Source organism: Acinonyx jubatus, chromosome B2, assembly GCF_027475565.1.
Source record: "Acinonyx jubatus isolate Ajub_Pintada_27869175 chromosome B2, VMU_Ajub_asm_v1.0, whole genome shotgun sequence".
NCBI lineage: Eukaryota > Metazoa > Chordata > Mammalia > Carnivora > Felidae > Acinonyx > Acinonyx jubatus.
The window spans coordinates 53,759,231-53,783,135 of NC_069385.1; the positions used below are offsets into that span (position 1 = coordinate 53,759,231).

The 23,905-nt window shown below is 38.9% G+C and overlaps 1 protein-coding gene across 2 annotated transcripts in view; it reads right to left on the minus strand.

Moving 5' to 3' along the window:
- AFG1L (AFG1 like ATPase) overlaps positions 1–23,905 on the minus strand; it is a 198,730-nt gene that overhangs the window by 145,734 nt on the left and 29,091 nt on the right. For both annotated transcript variants that reach the window (XR_008298422.1, XM_015084822.3), the window contains exon 3: positions 17,947–18,170. Coding sequence is in view for 1 of the 2 variants with exons in the window: in XM_015084822.3 (XP_014940308.3) it covers positions 17,947–18,170 (224 nt within the window). In the remaining variant the exon portion in view is untranslated. The remainder of the gene's footprint in view (positions 1–17,946; positions 18,171–23,905) is intronic.

Here is a 23,905-nt window from a genome sequence, read left to right on the forward strand (position 1 = left end):
GCATTCCCTGTGTTCCTCTGCACATTAACTCTCAATCTATTCTTAAATCTCAGCTGAAAACAGATTCCATTCCTGCCAAAACCTCTTAATTTGTTTTGTTTTAAGATCTTATATGAGCCATTCTTGTACACTGGTTATGCTATTTTCAACTTGCCAGAAAAAAGCATTATGCTCTTAAATAATTTTAGAACAGTTTCAAATTGGAAAGCTTACATAGAACTTCATAATCTCTAAGTATAGTCTATGTATTAGAAATCTTTTGAAGGGCGCCTGGATGGCTCAGTCAATTAAGCGACAGACTCTTGATTTCGGCTCAGGTCATGATCTCATGGTTTGTGAGACAGAGCCCCCATCTGGCTCTGTGCTGACAGCATGGCGTTTGCTTAGGAGTCTCTTTCCCCACCCCCCTCTCCCTGCCCCTCCCCCATCTACCCTCCCTCTCAAAATAAATTTTAAAAAATCTTTTGAAAGCAATGTTCTGTATTAGGTAACTCCAAGGGTCATAGCAATTCATAATTCTTCATAACACACTTTGCAGGAGTAGTCTAGGGTCTCTAGTACTATCCACATGAGATCACCAATATATGCTAAATAAATGAAGTTCGAGGCAAAAACTTAAAGATTGGGAGGAAAAGATGACACAGAGAGAACTCAATGCTGCCAAAAAAACCAGCATTTGGTCCTATCTTCTGTTTTACCCACTCAAACTCAACATATTTTGGAAAAAAACATTTTGGCAAATGTTATATTACACTATATATTACATACATATTTTTAAATTATATAATATGTATTACATATACATATATTATAATTATAACATGTTAGATACCATCTACCTAAACAAGATATACTCCAACTATTTTCACTTTTCACTTTTTCAATTTTCTCCTAATATACTTTCAGTCATCCAAAAATTACTGAAATTATTTCAAGGGATTTAAAAATCTATATATTTTTTAAGGTTTTTTTAAATTTGTATTCATTTTGACAGAGAGACAGAGAGCATGTGCACAGGGGAGGGGCAGAGAGAGAGGGAGAGGGAGAATCCCAAGCAGGCTCCTTACTGCCAGCACAGAGCCCAACGTGGGGCTTGAACCCACGAACCGGGAGATCATGACCTCAGCCCAAAGCAAAAGTCGGATGTTCAACCAACTAAGCCACCCAGGCACCCCTAAAAATCTATAGTTCGGGGCACCTGGATGGTTCAGTCAGTAGAGCGTGTGACTCTGATCTTGGAGTTGTAAGTTTGAGCCCCAAGTAGAGATAGGGTGTAGAGATTACTTAAAATCTTAAAAAAAAATAAAAATAAAAAGATAAAAATCTGTATTTTAAGGGGAAAATCAGAATCAAATGGTGAACAGTAAGACTATTTAGAAGACTATAAAATGGGTCCTAAAGAAGTTTTAAAATTCCTTATTTATAGTAGTGAATTCACAGAAAGTAAGGTTCACAATTTTCTTCAAAATGACTTAGACAGAAACCCACATCATTTACATGCTCCTAATTTACATTTTCTCACAATTTACCCTATTTTTCAGTTCCATTAAATTTCCTTTATGATGCTTTAATTTTTTTAAGTTTATTTTGAGACCACAGTGTGAGTAGGGGAGGAGCGGGGGGGGGGGGGGGGGGGGGGGCGTTGCGGAGACAGAAAGAGAAAGACAGAATCCCAAGCAGTGTCCATGCTCTCAGCACAGACTCTGAAGTGGGGCTCCAACCCACGAACCTTCAGATCATGACCCGACCTCAGACTCTTAACCGACCTAGCCACCCAAGCACCCCTATAGTGTTTTAATTTCTATCATTTGTTCTTAGGTCTCAGAAAACTCCACCCTGCTATCATTCTTAGGTGCTGATATTCTCCATTTGCTCCCCTCCCCCAACCATCTCCTTCCTCCAGCTCTGCACCCCAGGAGGCTAACCTTGCCGGCTGGCTGCTAGCTGGCTTTAGCCCCTGTGACATACTACTTCAGGAGATGGAAGAGAGGGAGGAAAGAAAAATCAGACCATTCCTTCCTGTTTCCTCCTGGCTTCATTGCTATGTCTCTGGCAGAGCTGCATCCCTTCAGGACCATCAATCAGGCCCTCATGCCACAGCTCCAGCCCACTCCAGGCTCCTCCTTACGTTCTCCATCTCGGTTGCTGTCTTAGGCCTGATTAAGTCATGACTAAGTCATCTTGATTCAGTCTTTATTTGAAACATCTGCTGTGAACGGTTTCCTGCCAGGACTCTGATAGGCGCCCTATCCTTTAAATGCATACACTTAACACTAAACAAAGGCCTGAAACTCTGAAGATGAACAAGTTTCATTAGTGACCAGTTGTAAGATTTGCTATGTTACTTGTATCTTCAGAAATTCATAAAGCAGGATGATGACACCTTCTCCACTGGGCTTTTGATAAATCTCCAATGACACTATATTATAGACTGTGCAGATGGTAAGATTAAAGATGATGTTGTGGGGGGGCGCACCTGGGTGGCTCAGTCGGTTGAGCTCTGACTTCGATTCAGGTCATGATCTCACGGTTCATGAGTTTGAGCCCCGTTCATGAGTTTGAGCCCCACACTGCGCTCTCCACTGACAGTGCGGGGCCTGCTTCGGATCCTCTCTCTCCCTCTCTCTCTACCCCTCCCCTTCCTCCCTCCCTCTCTCTCTCAAAAATAAAATAAGCATTAAATTTAAAAAAAAAATTAAAAATAGGGGCACCTGGGTGGCTCAGTTGGTTAAGCATCCGACTTCAGCTCAGGCCATGATCTCATGCTTTGTGGGTTCGAGCCCCACGTCAGGCTCTGTGCTGCCAGCTCAGAGCCTGGAGCCTGCTTCAGAGTCTGTGTTTCCCTCTCCCTCTGTCCCTCCCCTTGCTCATGCTCTATCTCTCTCTGTCTCTCAAAAATAAATAAATGTTAACAAAAAAATTTTTTTTAATTAAAAATAAATAAAGATGATGTTGAAAGATAGTGGTAACCTATCATCTGCCTCTACTAAGCATAAAAGAGCAGAAGAATACTGGAAATGAGCCCCAAAGGGCTGGGTAAAAATGCTGGTTCTGCTACTTATTAGTTTTGTGACCCTGGATAAGACTTATCAACTCAACAGCCTGCTATTTCCTTATCTACTGAGTACAGGGCAGAGCACAGGGCGTTCCCACTAATTGCAAGGTCCATTCCCTCATGCTCAAGACTGCAAACTTTAAGTTTTACGGATGTCTGTTTCCATCAAAGCCTATGCACCAACAAAAAAAAAAAAAAGAAAAAAAGAAACACCGTATCATTTGAGACATCTCTAAGATCTGAACACCAATGTGCACTCAAGCTATTTTATATCTAAGTAAACCCTATGTTCAACAAATAAAGAATATATTCAGGAACATGTAGCCCAATTTCAAATATAGTCAATATGCTAAGCCATAAAGGAAACCTCAATAAATTCCAAAGAATCACTTTAGTCCAACCATAATGAAATAAAATTAAAAATAAATGATGGAAGGATAGCTAAAAATAGAAAATCAACCTTCCCATCATGTTCACCCAGCCTTCGGAATATTGCTGAAACAGTCTGAAATCTCTTTAGAGTGCAGCTTCTCGCCAGTCCCTTCATATTGCCAGCAATTCCATTTCTCTGGTTAGTTCACTCTGTTTCTGCAGTGCTTCTCTGGAACCTTCTCAGCTCTCTTCAAGCCGAACTACACCTCCCCCATCACTTTCAGCAGATGTCTCCTACTTCTCCTTGAGAGAAAACAGAAGGCATTGAGGTGGAACTCTTTCAACTTCCTATATGAAGTTGCAATCCCACCCATATCTGCACCCATCCTTTCCTCTCTCCCTCCCGTGACAAAGTAAGAGGATTCCTCTTCCTATGCAACGTTCTCTCAATTTCTGAATCTCAGTCCTCACCCCCACCCCCACCACCTTTTCAGGAACCATGACCACCAAATTAAATGTTTCACTTCTCCTGTAATCCTTTTCATCAACATCTTTATAAAAGCCTTCCTGTGAATTCATTTTTACAATCTTTAAGTGTAATGTCTTACAAAGCAAGACATAAACCCAAAAACTATAATGGAAAAGGCAGAAAGACTTAAAGTAGTGAAATTAACCATTTCTGCTTGGGGGAAAAAAATGCTAACAGTAAAAGACAAGGAAAAAATCTTGCAATATTTATTAGAGACAAGAATTTATTTCCTTAGTAAACAGAGTTTTTATAAATCAGTAAGAAAAACAAATACAAATGGCTTAAACATTTGAAAGAGTACTTCTCATTCACGATAAAAGTGGTGTGATTTAATATAACAATGAAATATTGCCATGACAAAAATCTAGAAGTCTGAGGGAATACGGTGTTGTCAAAAATGTAGGAAGACAAGGAAGGCTCATAAACTGGTAAGAATATGAACTGCTATAATCTTTTTTTTTTCATAGCACAGTGAATTTTAACATACTCCCATTTGGGGAGGTCACACTGCACACTTTTGGAGACACCCCATAGATGTCCAGCTTTCCATTCATTTCTGGGCATTTATCCAAAGGAAATGAAAACACTAACTCAGAAAGATATCTGCACCTCCATGTTCACTGTGGCACTATGTACATGTGCCAAGACATGACAACAACCTAAGGGTATATGAATCGATGAACAGATAAAGAAAATGTGGTGTATATTTACAATGGGATATTAGGCATAAAAAAAGAAGGAAATCTTGCCATTTGTGACAACATGAATGGACGCTGAGGGCATCAAGCTAAGTGAAATAAATCAGGCAGAAAAAGACATGTACTGGGGTGCCTGGCTGGCCCAGTTGGAGGAGCATGCAAGTCTTGATCCTGGGATTGTGAGTTTGAGCCCCACGTTGGGTTTAGAGATTCCTTAAAATAAATAAACTTAGGGGCACCTGGGTGGCTCAGTCAGTTGAGTATCCGACTTTGGCTCAGGTTGTGATCTTGCAGTTCATGAGTTCAAGCCCATCGTTGGGCTTGCTGCTTTCAGTGCATAGCCTGCTTCTGATCTTCTGTCCCCCTCTTCCTCTGTCCCTCCCCTGTTCACACACTGTCTCTCAAAAAATAAAGAAAGCATTAAAAATACTTAAAAATAAATAAACTTCAAAAAATAAAAGAAAAAGATATATACTGAATGATACCACTTATCTGTGGAATCTAAAAAACAAAACAAAACAAAAAATCTCACAGAACTCTCTAGTCACAGAGCATTCTTAAGTTTAGGAGACCTGCTGTAATAACTTAAATCAAAAGGGAGGATTAGGAAAAGCAGGTGTTAAAAGAGTGTCATTAAAATTTTTCAAAACAATACAGCTAAACTGCCAACTGTCCAATGAAAAATGTGCTGATAGCACCAATGTTTGGGGTCCTGCCTGTGATGTACTCCAAACTGCTAAATTCAGTAGAAACTTATGTTTTGAAGTTTATATACAGTATATAAAAGCCCATTTACACCCATAGAATCTTTTGAACATGGGGCTTACATTGTAAGAAGTAAATATCCAATCATTATTCTACCAAAATTTTATGAGACATAATCAAATTCAAAGTGTGAATCCAAACACACACAGAGTTAAAAGGATATTTAGGGGACAACTGAAGAAATTTTAACATGGGCTTCATATTTAGGGTTACCAGAGAAAATACAGGATGGCCAGTTAAATATGAGTTTCAGATTAACATCAAATATTTTTTTAGTATATATTATGTCCCAAATATTACAAGAGACATACATACACTAAAGAACTATTATTTATCTGAAATTTACATTTAACCAGACATCCTGTATTTTTATTTGCTAAATCAGGCAACCCTATTTTAAATAATACTATTATACCAGTGTTAAATTTCTTGGGTATGATACTGGTAATATAGTTATTCAGGAGAATATCCTTGTTAGGAAATACATAATGATGTTTTTAAGGGTCAAGGGTTATTATGTTGCATCTTTCAGGTAATTAAAGAAAAAACAGAAAAAAACATATAATTTAGAGAGAAAAAACAAACGTGGCAAATTGTTACCATTCATAGACTTAAGTATTGTTGAAAATTTTTGTAATGGTTACTTATTTTTGAGAGAGAGAGAGAGAGAGAGAGAGCACGAGTAGGGTAGGGGCAGAGAGAAGTAGGTACAGAGGATCCAAAGTGGAATAGAGGATCTGAGCAGGCTCTGTGCTGACAGCAGAGAGCCCGATGTGGGGCTCAAACCCGTGAACAGAACTGTGAGATCATGATCTGAGCCCAAGTTGGATGCTTAACCAACTGAGACACCCAGGTGCTCCAAAATTTTTCAAAATAAAAAGTTGGGGAAAAAATGTGGTGACTAATAACTAAATTGCTTTTACTCCCCGCCCCCCCCCCTTTGGTGAAATGCTTTTACTTTTGAATTCAGTCTAAAATTATTCCAAAAGTATCTGCATATTTACATTTTAGACAACTGCTTTCAAAACTGTTACCAAAACTATTCCTTTAACTGCGGCAAAGTAAACATTTGTTATCCTCATTCTGAATATTTTGATTTAATCATTTTAACTTATGTTTTGTTCCTTATGTTAAAAATTCTAGCATTAAAAAGTAATCCGAGGTGATTTTCACCAAAGTTATAAATTGAAATAGCATGTCCTCCACCTTTCCGGGTTACTCCCCACCTGCTACTCTAGCATAATTTCCATTAGGACAATTAGATAATAAGGGTGGTGCTTTAAAATAAAAAGGGTTGTTTTCAATTTGTTTAAAATGCAGGAATACTACTTTTCCTGTTTCTCCCCACTCCCCTCATCATTCCATTATTATCTCCAAAAATGATAGAATCAGAGACAATGATTCCAGCTGGAATGCTGGGCATAATTACATCTTTTAAAAACTAGCATTATATCATTCTCAACATAGACCACTTTCTGATAAAAGTAGATCACTTCAGGTTTCTAAGGAGATCTTTAAAAACTAAAAGAATGAACTATATGTTAGCACCCATAAAGGCTCTTTAAATGAAAATCTTTTTTAAAATGCCTTCAGTTGAATTGCAGAAGAACCCTCCTAACCTAAAGTACACCAATTTGTTCAGTTTACTCCTATAATTAAGCCTATTTATGTACCTAAATAGCAAGTATGTGTGGGGGGGAGGGGGTGAGCTTAAACCTCTAGAACAACTAGGATAAGAAATGGCTCCATTTTTTATTATAACATAGTTTAAGGATGCAAATGACTTTTTAATGCCTCATGCATTCAAGCAACAAGGATTTTTAAGTGCCTACATGTGCCACTGGGAAACAAATGACAGCAGGTAATTTCTTCAGCAAATCTACACTGTCCGCTCACTCCTAACTGGTACTCTGATTCTAACTAGCTTAGACAAAGCTATACTAGATGTGATCTAATCCAGTCCACTACTAGTTCAGAGGGATAGCCAAGACACAAGCATAATTCTCAAACCAATCTGGAATTCATTAAAAAAAAAAATGTGAAAAATATCCTTTGGTCTGAATATTCCTGGTTGAAGTTCTGAATTTGAAGAATTAAAGTGACCTTCCAGGCTTCTCCTGGATTATCAAAAACTGATGCTAAGGAGGGAATGAGAATACAAACACATCCACAGAGACACATATGGATATAGAAACTCACAGAGACACCAACACTCACACAGACACATGGATAGACTGATAGCCTATCATTCAGAATTATCAGAGAATTGACAATCAGAGAATTGTCTTCTGAATCTTCAATGATGGCTTTGTTCATTTTTCATTTATTCTGCAAACAAGAATTAAGGACTGAGCACCTACTTTGTGCCAGGCAGTGAGCTAGGCTCTGCAGACCCAGAAGATTCAGAAAACAAAGTATTTAATAAAGGAATATGTGGTCACCAGGTGGGCAATATGAGAGGTGCTAAACAAAAGAAGATGAGATGTAGCATTGGCAGACTCCAAGGCAAGAGAAGGTCCTAGTCTTGCCCAATGTGCTTCAAATAGTTTGTCACAGCTGGTGCTTTAACGGCAGAGAATTAAAACAGATGAGGCTGGCTAGAAGCAGGGACCAGGTTCTCAAGGACCCTGTAGAACACACTACTGTGTCTGTACTTTTTCCCAAGGGCATCAAGAACCCTTAAATGGGAGAATGGTATAATCAGATTATGTGTTAGAAATATTGTTCTTGAATGACTAAAGAAGATGTGGTATATATATACAATGGAATATTACTCAGCAATCAAAAAGAATGAAATCTTGCCATTTGCAACAATGCGGATGGAACTAGAGTGTATTATCTTAAGCAAAATTAGTCAAAGAAAGACATCATATGATTTCACTTATATGTAGAATTTAAGAAACAAAAAGGTGAACATAGGGGAAGGGAAGTAAAAATAATATAAAAACAGAGAGGGAGACAAACCATAAGAGACTCTTAAATACACAGAACAAATTGAGGGTTGCTGGTGGGGTGTTTAGTGAGGGGATGGGCTAACTGGGCAATGGCCATTAAGGAGGGCACTTGTTGGGATGAGCACTGAGTGTTATATGTGAGTGATGAATCACTAAATTCTATTCCTGAAAACATTATTACACTATATGTTAACTAACTTGGATTTAAATTTTAAAAAGAAAAAGAAAAGAAAAAAAAAAAAGCAAGAAAACACTTGTCTCATTATTTCCCCAGTACTTGAAATGGGCACATTACTTGAAAAAGACAAAACATTACCAAACATAAGATAAGATTAAATCAATATTAAATGAACACATTACTACAGGGGTGCGTGGGTGGCTCAGTCAGTTAAGCGTCTGACTTCGGCTCAGGTCATGATCTTGCGGTTCATGGATTTGAGCCCCCCAACGGGCTCTGCGCTGACAGCTCAGAGCCTGGAGTCTGCTTCAGATTCTGTGCCTCCCTCTCTCTCTGCCCTGCCCCCATTTGCTCTCTCTCTCTCTCTCTCTCTCAAAAATAAACATTAAAAAAAATAAATACATAAAAATGAATACCTAACTACATATATAGAACTCAGAAACATCTGGCACTCATGAAAAAGATTTAAGCCAAGACAATTCAGCTTATGGAACTTCAGAAAGAGAAAAAAATTTCCATTGCTAAAAAGTCTATAGTACTTTCTAGGCCTTTCTGAGCTATGTGCTAATAGTTCCCCTTCTTTAGTCTATTTGTAAGAAGCAAATGATGAAACAGTAGGGTCTAAAATTACATCATCAAGTTGTAATTTCCCCAAAATGATTTTTAAATTGTATTTTTAAAGTTTTTTCTAACGTTTATTTATTTTTGAGAGACAGAGCATGAGTGGGGGAGGGGTAGAGAGAGAGGGAGACCCAGAATCTGAAGCAGACTCCAGGCTCTCAGCTGTCAACACAGAGCCCAACACAGGGCTCCAACCCATGAATTGTGAAATCATGACCTGAGCCAAAGTCGGATGCTCAACCGACCAAGCCACCCAGGTGCCCCTAAAAATGATTTTAAGAAACCTGTTGAAATATCTAACAATTACACTTAAAATATTTTTACTATAGAATATAATAAATAGGCTAAATTGGATAAAATATTGAATAGCTAGTTACCTACCACCCAACTTTTTCAAATCTTTATATTTTAACATATTTATCCCAAAATTTAAGTAATAAAATATTAGACACAACTGAAGCCTCCCTTTGTATCCTATTTCCTCAGAGAAAACATCCCCATGTTATGCAACATTCCATTTTAGAAATACATTCTGATTTATTTATCCAGTTTTGTGGCATCTGCTAGTTATCCCCACAAGACAGACTCTTCATCCATTTTTCTACTGAGGTGTTTTTTCTTGTTTTTGATAGTTCTTTATGCAATCTAGATAACAATCCACAATCAATTATTTTTAATGCAAGTATTTTCTCCCAGTCTGTGTTCTGCCTTTTCACCTTTTCTACGTCACTTTTTCTCAGCTAAAAGTTTTAAATTTTAGTATAGTCAAATGTATCCATTTTTATCTTCATAATTTAGGTTTTCCTATCTTATATAGGAAATTTTTACTATTCCCAGGTTCATAAAGATATTGTTTTATATTTTCTTCAAGAAGTTTAAGACATTAATTCTATGTAATTTATGTTTATGTTTAAAGAAAAAGATACCTAATTTTATTTTACTTTTCACATAATCAATTTTCTCAGCCTCTCATCCATATTTATTGACTAGACCATCTTTTTCCCCACTGATTTTCAGTGCCAAGTCAATAGCACATCAAGTTTTCATTCAGGTTCTGAACTTTCTATTTTGTTCTATTTGTCTGTCTAATGGAATACTGAATGGTTCTGTTGACTAGAGGCAGGTATATATAAAGAGAGGTAATGGGAAATCAGACTGAAAAGCTAGACTAAGTACAGTTAAGTAGAATTGTGAATATAATGAGTGGTCTCCCACCAGCCACCAAATCTGCTCAGGTAGCACTCATTTAGAGCAGGAGTCAGCAAGTTATGACCTGTGGGCTAAACTCAGCCTGACGCCTGTTTTTGTAAATAAGTATTTGTTGAAGTACATTTATTTATGTATTTCTGTGGCTGTTTTGACTACAGCAGAGCCGAGTAATTGGGAGAGAGGTCATACGGTTCCCAAAGCCTAAAATATTTGCCAAATAAGTAAATAAATAAATAATTGCCAACCTGTGATCTAGAGATCTGACTATGATCTCAGCACAGATTCCACAGTACTGATTCCTCTTTATGGCCTATGTAATTTTGCTTCCATAACCAAAGTAGTCAGCTTTGGTTGATAAAGACAGAAAGCATTCCAATCATCAACATTATGAAGTAGGGCTATATCCCTTCCTTTAAATTCATTTCAAGGGAATTATTAAAGATATTCTCATCTATGTTGATGGCATAATTTCACCTTAGAAAATAAAACTGAATGCACTGGTTAATTATTCTGTAGATGGAAACAGGCCTATTACACTCTGTTTCTCAAATTTCAGATTTTAAAGGAGTCTGGGATATGTTAGTTCTCAATAAACAATGTGGTCTGACTCCTGATCTTACTTCTTACAGACAATACCAACATTGGGTTAGGACATAATTTTGCTACAGCTTTCAGAAAATTTGATACAAGAAACATTCATTCAAAAATTATTCCTGGGGCACCTGGGTGGCTCAATCGGTTGACCATCTGACTTCGGCTCAGGTCATGATCTTGCAGTTCATGGGTTCAAGCCTCACACTGGGCTCTGTGCTGACAGCTGGGAGCCTAGAGCCTGCTTTGGATTCTGTGTCTCCCTCTCTCTCTCCACCACTTGTACCCTGTCTCTCTCTCTCAAAAATAAATAAAAATGTTACATATTTTTTAAAAAGTAAAAAAATAAAAATATTCCTGGTCTTCAATAAAGCTGTATATAGCTACAGATGTTGCCCATTTTGTATTCAAGGTTGTTTATGGTTTTCTAATAAATGAAGGGATCAGAGAAAATTTAACCAAATCATGCTGCTTAACCCATTTTACCTATAGGAAATGCTGGTTCTAAGAAGAATGGAGAGAATAAGTATTCACTCCCTTAGGTGGAAGAGAGAAGGGAAGAACTGAGGAAAAGCAGCAAATAGCCTAGTCTTGGATTCAGACAAGTAGGGCTCCCACATCCCCTACGAGGAAAGGCTACAGCCCAGCATTCCAGGTATCCTGCTCATAGCCTCCAGGTACCAGAAGCCAGAACAAGAAAAGCATCAAGACCTGAGATTAGCTGGCTTTCAAGGCAAGACAGGTCTTTTCTACGCAATCTATGCATTGTTCTTAGGAGGGTAAGAACAAGTATCCAAATAAAAGATGATAGGATGTAAGACGAAGTTGAAATAATTTCTCATTAGGGAAAAGCTGAAAATTATTTTGTAGAGAGCAGGAGGAAAAGGAAAGGAATACTGTGCCTTCCACTCCTATTCCCAGGTCTCTTAGGCTATGATGTCGCCTCCCAAGAGATGAAAAAACCTGGCTGCCTGTATACCCCTGATTAATGGAAACAGAGATGTTCACAGTAGCTCCACACTCTATTTAATTCTCTCCCTCCCTGACTCTAGAAATGCTTGATTTGGCTGTGTAAAAGTAATTCTAATTATAGTGATTTACATGAACTACTTACCATTTATGCCTAATTACCTCACAGCACAATAACAATTATGCATACATTAAATGTGTCAGATTAACCTGGTTGTAAGTTTTATTTGATAACAAAGGTAAAGTGTTCATAAATGCTCATTTTTCATAGTTTGTTGCTTCTATATAATGGTCATCTGCTCATAACTTTCTCAAATTTTTAATACAGAAAACATCGTTATACAGGTACATCAAAGCAGCCTAATACACTGCCACCAGTTTTTTTTCTCATCAATAATTCAGATGCATTTAATATTATAGTTTAGCCTTACAGCAAGTTTCTTAGGAGTACAATGAAAAAAAAGTCCATTATAATGAACGTTTAAATATCTGCATTAAAAACAAATGCCCAGGGGCACTTGGATGGCTCAGATGGCAGAACATGTGACTCCTAATCTCGGGGTTGTGAGTTCCAGCCCCATGATGAGTGTAGAGCTTACATTAAAAACAAAAACCAAATACTCATATAGCTAAGTGAAAAAAGTCACACAGAGAAAGACAAATGCTGTATTTTCCCACTTATATGTAGAATTCTAAAAAAGCCAAATTTGTAAAATGGTGGTTACCAGGGGCTGGGGCCTGGGGGAAATGGCAAAATACTGGTCCAAGAGTACAAACCACCAGCTATAGGATAAGTTCTGGGGATCTAATGTACAGCATGGTGACTAAAATTAATAATACTGTATTATATACCCAAAATTAGTTAAGACAGTAGATCTTAAATGGTTTATCACAAAAATAAAATGGTAATCATGTGAGGGGATGGTGATATTAACTAATTTCATTGTGGTAATCTTTTGTAATACATGAGTATCAAATCATCACATTGTACCCCTTGAACTTTCCAAACCTAAATGTCAAAAATTTCTCAATAGCTTAGAAGAAAAATAAAATCATAAATCCTACTTTCCAAAATCAACAAGTTTATAATTAAAGTTCTCCTTTCACTAAAAAAACCTAGTAGCCCCAATTTTCCTTCTTCTTGGCACATCAGTGCTTATTTTTAGAAGAAATAGGTCTCCAACTATGTGGTCAATTAATCTTCAACAAAGCAGGAATCCAATGGAAAAAAGACAGTCTCTTCAACAAATAGTGCTAGGAAATTTGCACAGCAGCATGCAAAAGAATGAAACTGGACCGCTTTCTTACACTATACACAATAAATTCAAAATGGATTCAAGACCTAAATGTAAGACAGGGAACCATTAAAATCCTAAAGGAGGACACAGGCAGTAACCTCTTTGACATCAGCTGTAGCAACTTCTTACTAGATATGTCTCCTAAGGCAAGGGAAACAAAGGCAAAACTAACTATTGGTACTTCATCAAAATAAAAAGCATCTGCACAGCAAAAGAAACAATCAGCAAAACTAAAGGCAACCTACAGAATGAGAGAAGATAGTTGCTAATGGCATATCCAATAAAGGGTTAGTATCCAAAGTACATAAAGAACTTCTATAACTCAATACCCAAAAACCAAATAATCCAGTTAAGAAATGGACAGACAACACAAATAGACATTTGTCCATAAAAGACATATAGATGGCTAACATACACATGAAAAGATCACTCATCATCAGGAAAATACAAATCAAACCACAACAATACCACCTTACACCTGTCAGAATAGCTAAAATTAACAATAAAAGAAAGAACAGGTGTCATAAGATGCTGAGAAAGGGGAACCCTCCTACACTGCTGGTGGAAGGCAAACTGGTGCAACCACTCTAGAAAATTGTATGGAGGTTCCTCAAAGTTAAAAATAGAACTACTCTATGACTCAGCAATTGTACTACTAAGTATTTACCCAAAGGATACAAAAATACTGATTCAAAGGGATACAGGCACCCAGATGAGCCCAAATGTCCCTCAACTGATGAATGGATAAAGAAGACGCGATATGTATATACACAATAGGACATTACTCAGCCATAAAAAAAGAATAAAATCTTGCCATTTGCAACAACCTGGATGGAGCTAGAGTGTATTACGCTAAACGAAAAAAGTCAGTCAGAGAAAGACATACTGTCTGTAAAAACTGGACCTTGGGCTGATGTTACTCCTCAATGAGGATCCAAAGCCCCAGAGGGAACCAGCCAGACTGCCCTTGCCCAGAAGGGTGAGGAATTTCCTCTCTTGCCCTTCGGAGGGATCCTACCTTCCCTCTCCTTCCTCTCTTCGGGTCTTTGGTGGTGTAACCCTAGTACTCCTCAGACACCTGAAGGTCTTGGCCAGGGCAGCTCCCTGGTGTGGTCTGAAGGTGAAGAACCCCGTCTCCTCTATTCAATAAACTTCTAGCTCTTAAAAAAAAAAACAAAAAAAACAAAAAAAACTAAAGCTTTTATATATGTTTTATTCAAATTATGTTAGATGTTGGGGTCTTTTTCAATGTTAAAGATTCGGCAAGCTTAAGGAACTCCAGGACAAATACCATCACAAAGAGATGTTGATTTGTCTACAAAAGACTATTCACAGATGCATTAGGATTTAACAAATATAAGATTTCAGTAGATGTGTTTAAAACTACCGAGATGTCTAATCTCTTACTTCTATAAGATTACAACTACACCTTAAAACCAAGGATCCTATATACTAAATATTACATTTACTTATTGCTAAATAGCTATCAATTTACTAGGCAGACGCATCACTTCCAATTCAGAAATCAAAAGACAAAATGTGGGAGAATACCCCTAAAAAGAGCCAAACAACAATTTTAAAGGAAAAAAAAAAAAAAAAACATGTTGCATTGGCAACCAGATACTTTAATGATTAAAGGACACTTTTCACTGGATGTGAGTTCACCACTCACAGTAAGTTGAGCCCCAAGGATGATACAGAATGGGGAGGAGGAAAAAAAAGGACTGTATTTCTAAAAGGGAGAGAAAGGACTAGAAACAGAACAAAATAGAACATTCATGAAAGCAATTTAACTCTCAGATAGCCAAAAACCCAGTTAAGTAAAACATCCTGTTTCCTGGCTATGACACGTAACTACGCCAATATTTTATTTGGAAGACCATCTGTATTACAAACTATAATTAGGTGCACAGTACATAAGCAGTCTACATTTTCCAGACTTTTTAGTTCTTTACTCACCTATAGACTTTTGGAAATATTGGAAAAAGAAGGGGTGGCCATCTAAAGGGATAACTCATTATTACTTCCTATAACCACTGTGCTGGACTGGCCAATCATAGTGGCCACCACACTCACAGTCTACTTCTAGGGGGAAATCACCACACTTATGGGAGCCCTGGATGGTACCTTAGGCAGAGATATGATCTGTACACTGGCTGGTGGCCTCTGAAAAACCCGGTATGAAAGCTCTGCCTAAACAGGAATAAAGTGGTTGGATGTCCTATCAGGTTCTTACCCAGGAATTTAAACCACTGATACAGGAAGAGAGTTAATAAGCTGGTAGAACAAACAGAAATGGAAATGGACACGGGGGAAAGGAACAACAAAGTAAGTCAATGACATGAACAGCAGAGGACCAGAGGAAGAATCGGCAAGAACGTGTTACTACCGCCAATCAAGTCACTGGCCGCTTTCAGAGCCACTGATGTAAAGCCGGCTGAGGCCTGGCTGTATGAGGGAGATGCCCTTCATTGTTATTTGCATATGTAGTCTTGCTCTAAATCTCCATTTCTTTCTGTAACCTAAATGAATCCCTGCTGCATTTAACCAAAAGACATTTACACGATGACAGCCTTTTTCTTTCCATAAAAATAAAACTAAGTATACTCTAAAGACTTTTTTAAGTAAAATTACTTTGATTACAGGTTTTATTAAATTTATTTGAGAGAGAGAAAGAGTGTGTGTGTGTGTGTGTGTGTGTGTGTGTGTGTGTGCGCGTGTGTGCGCGCGCACAAGCAGGGGAGGGGCAGAGAGAAGGAGAGACAGAATCCAAAGCAGGCTCTCCACCATCAGCACAGAGCCCGATGTGGGGTTCAAATTCACGAACCATGAGATCATGACCTGAGTCAAGATCAAGAGTCAGATGCTTAACCAACTACACCACCCAGACACCCCTAGAGTTTTTAAATAAAGTACTACTAACATATGTTATACTGAACCTTTCTCTAAAGGCCTCATGATAATAGAATATTTGTGTTGGTCAGGGGAAGATGGTTTGGCCAGTCAGTTAAAAGAAAACTAGTTTCTCTGGTTGAGCCATACTCTAATTCTTATTACTATTAGTATCTCTCATAATTTGAAGATGGCACTGCTGATGACAATGGCTTCTATAATGGGATAAGGAGGGGCGCCTGGGTGGCTCAGTTGTTTAAGCGTCCCACTTCAGCTCAGGTCATGATCTCTCAGTTTGTGAGATGTATCCCTGCATCAGGCTCCAGACTGATTGCTCGGAGACTGCTTGGGATTCTCTCTCTCCTTCTCTTTCTCTGCCCCTCCTCCACTCTCTCGGTCTCTCTCAAAATAAATAAATAAACACTTAAAGAAAAAAAAAAAAAAGGGTGCCTGGGTGGCTCAGTTGGTTAAGCATCCAACTTTGACTCAGGTCATGATCTCACAGTTTGTGGGTTTGGGCCCGTGTCAGGCTCTGCACTGACAGCTCAGAGCCTGGAGCCTGCTTTGGATTCTGTGTCTCCCTCTCTCTCTGCCCCTCCCCTGCTCATGCTTTGTCTCTGTCTCTCTCTCAAAAATAAATAAACATTGTAATGGAATAAGGAATGGGAGTTTTCCTGTTGGTTCAGAATTTAAGCAAAAGCTCAAAGCTAAGGACAAGGAGAAACAAGTTTCCCTACATTCTAAAGAGAGTATTAGTCATACCCATGCAGGAATTACTTCAAAAAGAAAAACAAAAGGCAAAAATATTCCTAAAAACAAAGTGTAACTGAAGTAATCAAGGTAGAAAGCTGTTAGCTAAGTAAGGAATGCTGTGGCATCTATTTCCCCCAGATAAACCTCATGCTAAGAGCAGGTAGTCCCAAGAGAAGCATCCAAAAAGACCAGGATTGAGCATGTAACAAGAGGATATCCCCCTCCTCAGCTGGATGCTTGTTTAGGTGAGGAAATCCACAGGCAGTTACCAAAGCAGGCTATTGAAGTGTTCATGGAAATACTTGACACGTGTTCCCAGGAGGGTTACTGACGCTGGAGTATGGATTAGAGAAAGGAGATGTTATTCTCCCTGTGGCCTAGTGGACACCATAAAAGGTGTCCTGGCTAGAGCTGTCCTGAAAGGAGCCTACTCAAGAAGGTCAAGTGTAAAGGCAAGGAGAGGCAGCAGAAAGCAGTGTTGCAAGGTATTCAACTAGAGTCCTAAGAGATCCAAAAATGGAGCAGTGGGGAGGTCCCCCAGGGTCCAAAAGAACCCCCCATTGTGCCCCTCAACAAAGATCTAGCATGTCAGTGTCTACCACACCAAAAGTTTTTAACTGGTCACTGAAGACTCCACTGTTTTTCTCTAATCTTCCTTCCCTCTCATCCTGACCCTGGAGAAGCCAGGCAAGCAGAGAAAGGAGGAGGAGGGGAGAAAGGGGAAGAACAAATCACTCCGCCTTCTGCACTGCTGATCCTGGGACAGGCCTGAGCTAGAGACAGAGGAAGTATTTGAATTGCACAGCTGTCATTTGGACTAGACTGCATCAGTCTTTACCTAAATATGAAGCTATCTGAATCCCCCCCCCCACACCCCCCGGCAAAGGTAAAAGAAAGCTATGGAGCATCAAGAGATCAGGAATGGAGATCCAACAGAGCTTGTTTAAAGGAACTGGTGAGAAATCTTGAAGCGGTTTAATGATTGTACTAACTGCACTTAATCCATTTTATAAAATGCCTACACTTTTAACTGTTTGATCTTTAATATCACACAAATCTTACCTTTGAAAAAAGACCTCCTGCATCTATATCATATCCTTTAAGGTCCTCGTGTAATTTCTGCAAACACTGTATGACTCTTCTTTGATGTTCATCATCCTTTAGCTCATGAGCTTTGATCAGAAAGTCATAGTGGTCCAGTGGTCCATGGCAAACAGCCAAAGCTTTTGAATAAACCTCTGTAGTCGCAGTTGGAGACATAATCTCAGGTGTCTGAACTGTATAGGCTATAAACAAAAAATATATACAACTTTAGACTTTCTTAAAGGAAAGTATTTCATAGTACTCACAGGTTTCTTAATGGTCACATTAAAACCTTTCTGTTACAAGTATGTATATGTGAGCAGTTATTGTAAATCCCATTTTGATTAAAACACACTCTGTTCAATAAATATAATCATCTCCTTTTAATAAAAACGAGTAGGGGCACCTGGGTGGCTCAGTAAGTTAAGCATCCAACTCTCCATTTTGGCTCAAGTCATGATCTCACAGTTTGCAAGATGGGGCCCCTGAGCTGCTAGCGTAGAGCCTGCTTGGGATTCTCTCTCTCCCTGCCCCTCCCCTGCTCACACTCTTTCTCTCAAAATAAGTAAACATTTAAAAAACTAAAATAGGGGCACCTGGGTGGCTCAGTCGGTTAAGCATCCGACTTTGGTTCGGGTTGTGATCTCACGGTTCGTGGACTCAAGCCCCATGTCTGGCTCTGTGCTGACAGCTCAGAGCCTGGAGCCTGCTTTGAATTCTGTGTCTCCCTCTCTCTTTGCCCTGGCCCCGCCCACACTCTTGTCTCTCCCTCTCTCAAAAATAAATAAACATTAAAAAAAATTAAAACAATAAAAAGGAATAAACTGCAAACCCCAAAAGCTATCACTGTAACCCCTCTTCTAAAAACCTAACCTGCCACAGAGTCTCTGTTTTATCTCTACTCCATTAAACAAGCCACTTCGGTTCATCAGATCCTTCCCCACAGCAGGGCTGGCCCCTCTGAATTAGGCCTAATTCTGGCTCTTGAGTACCAAGGTAGAGACACAGAGACTAGTCACAAAGTGTTTTCTACTGCCCCTTTATTCTTTATTCTCCAAAACCACACAGCATTCATATATTACCACATTGATTTCAGCCCTCTGCTTATAAGATTCCTTCCCTTTTCCACAACTTTTAAGTTGGACACAAAGAGGTGAAACACAATAGAGTGTCTGTTTCAAAGCAGTGAGGTTTTCTGATCCTTTTTTTAGCTTCTCCTGGGAGAGAAATGACTGTCCGTGGCAAGATCAATCATAACTATTTCTTATCTGGGGCAGGTTTCAGTGAGCAGAAACTCCCTTTCTATTTTTATTTATTCTTTTACTGAAGTATAATTGAGATACAATGTTATGTTAGTTTCAAGTGGACAACATAGTGATTCAATAATTCTATACCTCATGCAATGCTCACCACAATAGATGGTCACCACCCATCACCATACAAAGTTATAATATTGACTATCTCTCTCCCTATTTTGTAAAAGCAACAATAAACAGCAGCAACCTGGCACATTTTTAGATTGGGCTGTGCCCATCTTTGAGTCTGACAAAACTTTTGCAAAGACACACTGTGAGTATTGTTCTCATTTCATTGAATACCATGTTTCCTTTGTTTCAGTAACATGAAAATTACTTACCTTGGGGAAAAAATGAACAGTCAAGGTTATTTCCATCTTCTTCCCAAGAGAGGAAAAAAAAATTCTAAATAAATCACGAATGTTGGGGATAGGGCAGGGCTGTCTTCTAACAGCTGTTCTTCCTTTCTGAATAAAAGTTTTAGCTGGGTACAAGGCCGCCCAGTTAAATAACCCATTTCTGGCCTCTCAAGCAGCCAGGCACAGCCATAGGACCGATTCTAACCAATGGGATGTAACCTGAAACAAGCAGCTCTGGTACATGCCCTTACAGAGAAAGGGCAAACCGCTCCTGCTCCCCCTCCCCTTTTTCTAACTGGCATGTAAGTATAGGGACTGCAGCTGGAAAAGCCAACCTGGCAAGGAGAGGCCCGCAGAATGCTGAGCAAAGCAGAGCAAAGTTCTCCAACAATGTTAAGCTGCGAAATCAGCTCCGGACCACCTACTGGATTTTTATGGAAAAGAATAAAAAACTTCTATCTTGCTCTTCAACCAGGTGCTCAGCCAATCATCCGTTCATACTACTCCTTTTATATGGCAAATACTCTAATCCATCCCCTCCCACTCTTCCTCATATCACCACCCTAGCTGGGACTCTCATGATCTCTGGCTTGGCCTCCCTGCCTCTGATCACCTCCACTGCCCCCAAATTTACCACAATCTCTAAATTATCTTCCATCAACTATAGAAATGATCTTGCTAAAATCCAAATGTGATTTTATCAATATTTACCTTGAAATTCATCTCCTTGTTTAAAGGATGGTTTTCAAACATAATTTTAACAGCAGCGTTGTGGGGTTTTTTTGTTGTTTTGTTTTTTTTTTACATACAAAACATTCCATGGAATCCTAAATTTATTAAAGAGAAAAGTGGGAGGAGAGCACAAAATCCCACCCTCTTCACATCTCCTTTATTTCTACAACTGTACCACCATTTCTAAAGCAGCCCTGAAACCACTTTTCCACCTTATAGAATCACATTAAGTACAAACAGTGTACAGAAAAGAGTGAGCACAGCAGGCCTGAGATTACTGTCCTTGGAAAAGTTTGCTTACACGGTGGGCCCTTGGCTGGGAACTTGGATTCCAAGAGGGTTCCCACCGTTCCCAGAAATGGAAAGAGTGACTCACTGTGCCTGAACCGTTTATACCATGTATAAGCAACGTGGCTTATGCTGAATACCTAGTTTCCTTCTACGCATATAGAATGTTAGTACATGCTATGCAATAAGTAGCTATGTGACCGTCCCCACTCCACCCTAGGCATTTAATCTCTATGGGGCTTCCCTAACAGACAACATTTCATATCTGTTGTCACAATTCATTACTGGAGAAACCAAGTATGTCTTATGTGACTCCACTGGGAGAAGACTCTTGGAAGCTTGCACCTAATTTCTTCCAGATTTTGCCCTGCGTGCCTTTCCCCTTTGCTGTACTGTGTTTGTATCCTTTTACTGTAATAAATCACAGCCGTGAGCGCGACTATATGCTGAGTCTTGTGAATTCTCCCAGCAAGTCACCAAACCTGGAGGTAGTCTTGGGAATCCACAAACACAGTATCCTCATTCTGGGGTTCGAGAAATCCAGAACAGGGCCCCAGTCTGCATTTCCAGACTACTCTCCCTCTACTCTCCAAAAGGCATCCACTGATACAAGAAACGATTGAGCATCCATCACATGTAATGGGTAACAGGGTAATAGAGAATATCAAGGTTGCTTTTTTTTTAAATTTTAAGTGGGGGTGGAGGGGCAAAAAAAATGCAGCAGTAATGTATCAGATCAACTGGCACTAGCAAGTGAAAGAAGTCTGGGTACAGAGAAACTGGTTACGAAACTATTCTGGGTGGGAAATAATAAAGGCCTAAATTGGGACGGGCAGTAGTAGAAATGTCAGGAAGCTGGTTAAATGGAAAATGCAAAGGGAGATTCAGTAATGGGAGTTGTCTTCTAGTCAAGTGGATTACTCAGCACATCTCAAATCCATTCTTTCATTTCATAGTGCCTTTGTTCATACAGATTCCCTGGCTGGACATCCTTCTCTTCCGGCCTCTGCCAGCCTAATCTCTCCCTCACAGAACCTCACCACCCTTCAAAGTCCCTCAGCTCCCTACCACCAAAACCTCCAAACTCACCTGTATTTACCCCATCCTTTTCTCTTTCCTTAGCCTAAGAGTTGTTTCTCATTCCATCAAGGATATTAATGCCTCCTTGTTCTCTAATCAGAGGCTTTCAAATTTTTGAACCCTCTTTAATCATCATGATCCAATATTCTCTCATGTATAAATAACTGAAAAACAATTTTCATGAAATAAGACATTTAGTAAGAGTATAAATGGTTTAAAAAGAAAAATATGCATGACATACTCTGGTATTTTTAATAATATTTTACTATATGTATGTGACCTAAATATGTGCCAAGAACTACTAGATTTAGTTATATTAAATGCCATATATTACACTTATTTACCTTTTTGTTTTCTGTCTGCCTTCCCCACCCAGAGTGTGTGTTTGTTTGTTTGTTTGTTTGTTTGTTTCCCCCCAGAGTATATGCTCTTTGAGGACAGGAATTTTTGTTGTTTTGTTTAATGCTGTATATTCCCCAGTGAACAGTGCCTGGGGCATAACTGGTGCTTATGAAATACTTCTTGAATCCCCTCCCTTCCTACCTTTCCAGAGATGTCATTCTCTTCACTAACCACCTCTGTATTATATCATCAACCTTCCCCTCTCTACCAGCTTTTTCATACCGATTCAACCCTTTCTTATCTTCAAATTATATACTAACAACAAAACCAGTCATAAGACATCTGTTCTTCCTCCTTTCCTTCACAAGCCAAACCACTTGATTACCTTTACTTCTTCTGGCCACTACCTCACATCTTGCTCAATTCTCAACCCATTGTGGTCAAGCTTCTACTGAGACAGATGCTGCTAAATTCACCCAAGGCCTACTATTGCCAAATCCAGGAGCTACTCTTCAGTCTTCATATTCCTTTTCACAACCATAAAATATCTGATTTTTAAAGGTAGTCATTAGAAAGATCAGGACTGTGGGCAAAGTACGTTGTTTCTCTTGGTCCATAGACAGGCTTAAGTTCTTTGCTTCTGATTTTTCACTAGCCTAACATCTTTATTTAGTAGTATATATACTTCACCTGCATTTTTCAAAAAAGAGAACCAAGGCACACTGAAGATAAGACATCACTTCAGCTAGTTAGCAGGCATAAAAAGAGAAATAGCAGTTATCCAGTTCCACATGCAAGGAGCCTGAAAGTTGCCAGTCTATCCTAACAATGAAAAAGCTAAGCAGACTCAAAAAACAACATCTCTTCCCAGATCCATAGGACAAGGGAGGATGCAGGGCAAACCACTGCCCCTAAGATTAAAGAGAAACACAGGCAAATACAGGGAATAATCGCTTACTGGAGCAGAGACTCACAAGTGGAAACCATCCCAGGAACCAGTGCCAGGGTAGGAAAACCTGAACTTATTTGACAAATTGCTAGAAGCTCAATGTGAACAACTCAAGATATAAAAACTCCAGGGGTAACCAGCATAGAGGGGCTCCCATACTTTCCTGAATTTTACCTCCAGGAGCTCAACCAAGTTCTTAGTGTCAATACAGGAAAAAATCCCCTTAGGCTTCTAAATCTTCTAAATCTGAGCTGCCAGCACAGAGCCTGATGCAGGGCTCGAACCCATTAAATGTGAGATCATGACCTGAGCCAAAGTAGGACGCTCAACCGACTGAGTCACCTGGGCGCCCCTACTTTCTTTATTCTTAATTGATTTAACACATAACAATTTGTTCAAAATAATAGCAACAATGTATTCAATCATTTATGCTTAGGCATAGGTCATATATATGTTTATGCATGCTTATATATAAGTGAAATAAATGACAACAATAATACAAGGAACAGAAGAGAGCAGTTGGGATTATTTTGTTATTATAACATGGTCCTTGCACTACCTTTGAAGTGGTGTAGTGTCATTTGAAAGTGGACTTGGATCAGCTGTGAAGGTATACTACAAAATGTAAAAAGAAATATAACTGACGGGCTAAGAAAGAGAAAATGGAATCATAAAACACTCAGTTAAAACCACAAAACACAGAAAAAGAGAAGTCAACAAAAACAAGAACAAAGAACAATGGCAACAGCTAGAAGATAACAAACACATAGATATTAATCCAACTATATCAATAATCACTTTGAAGATCAATGATATAAATGCATCAATTAAAAGACAGTTATGGTCAGAGTGGATCAAAACACACAAGGCCCAAGTATATGTTGTCTACAAGA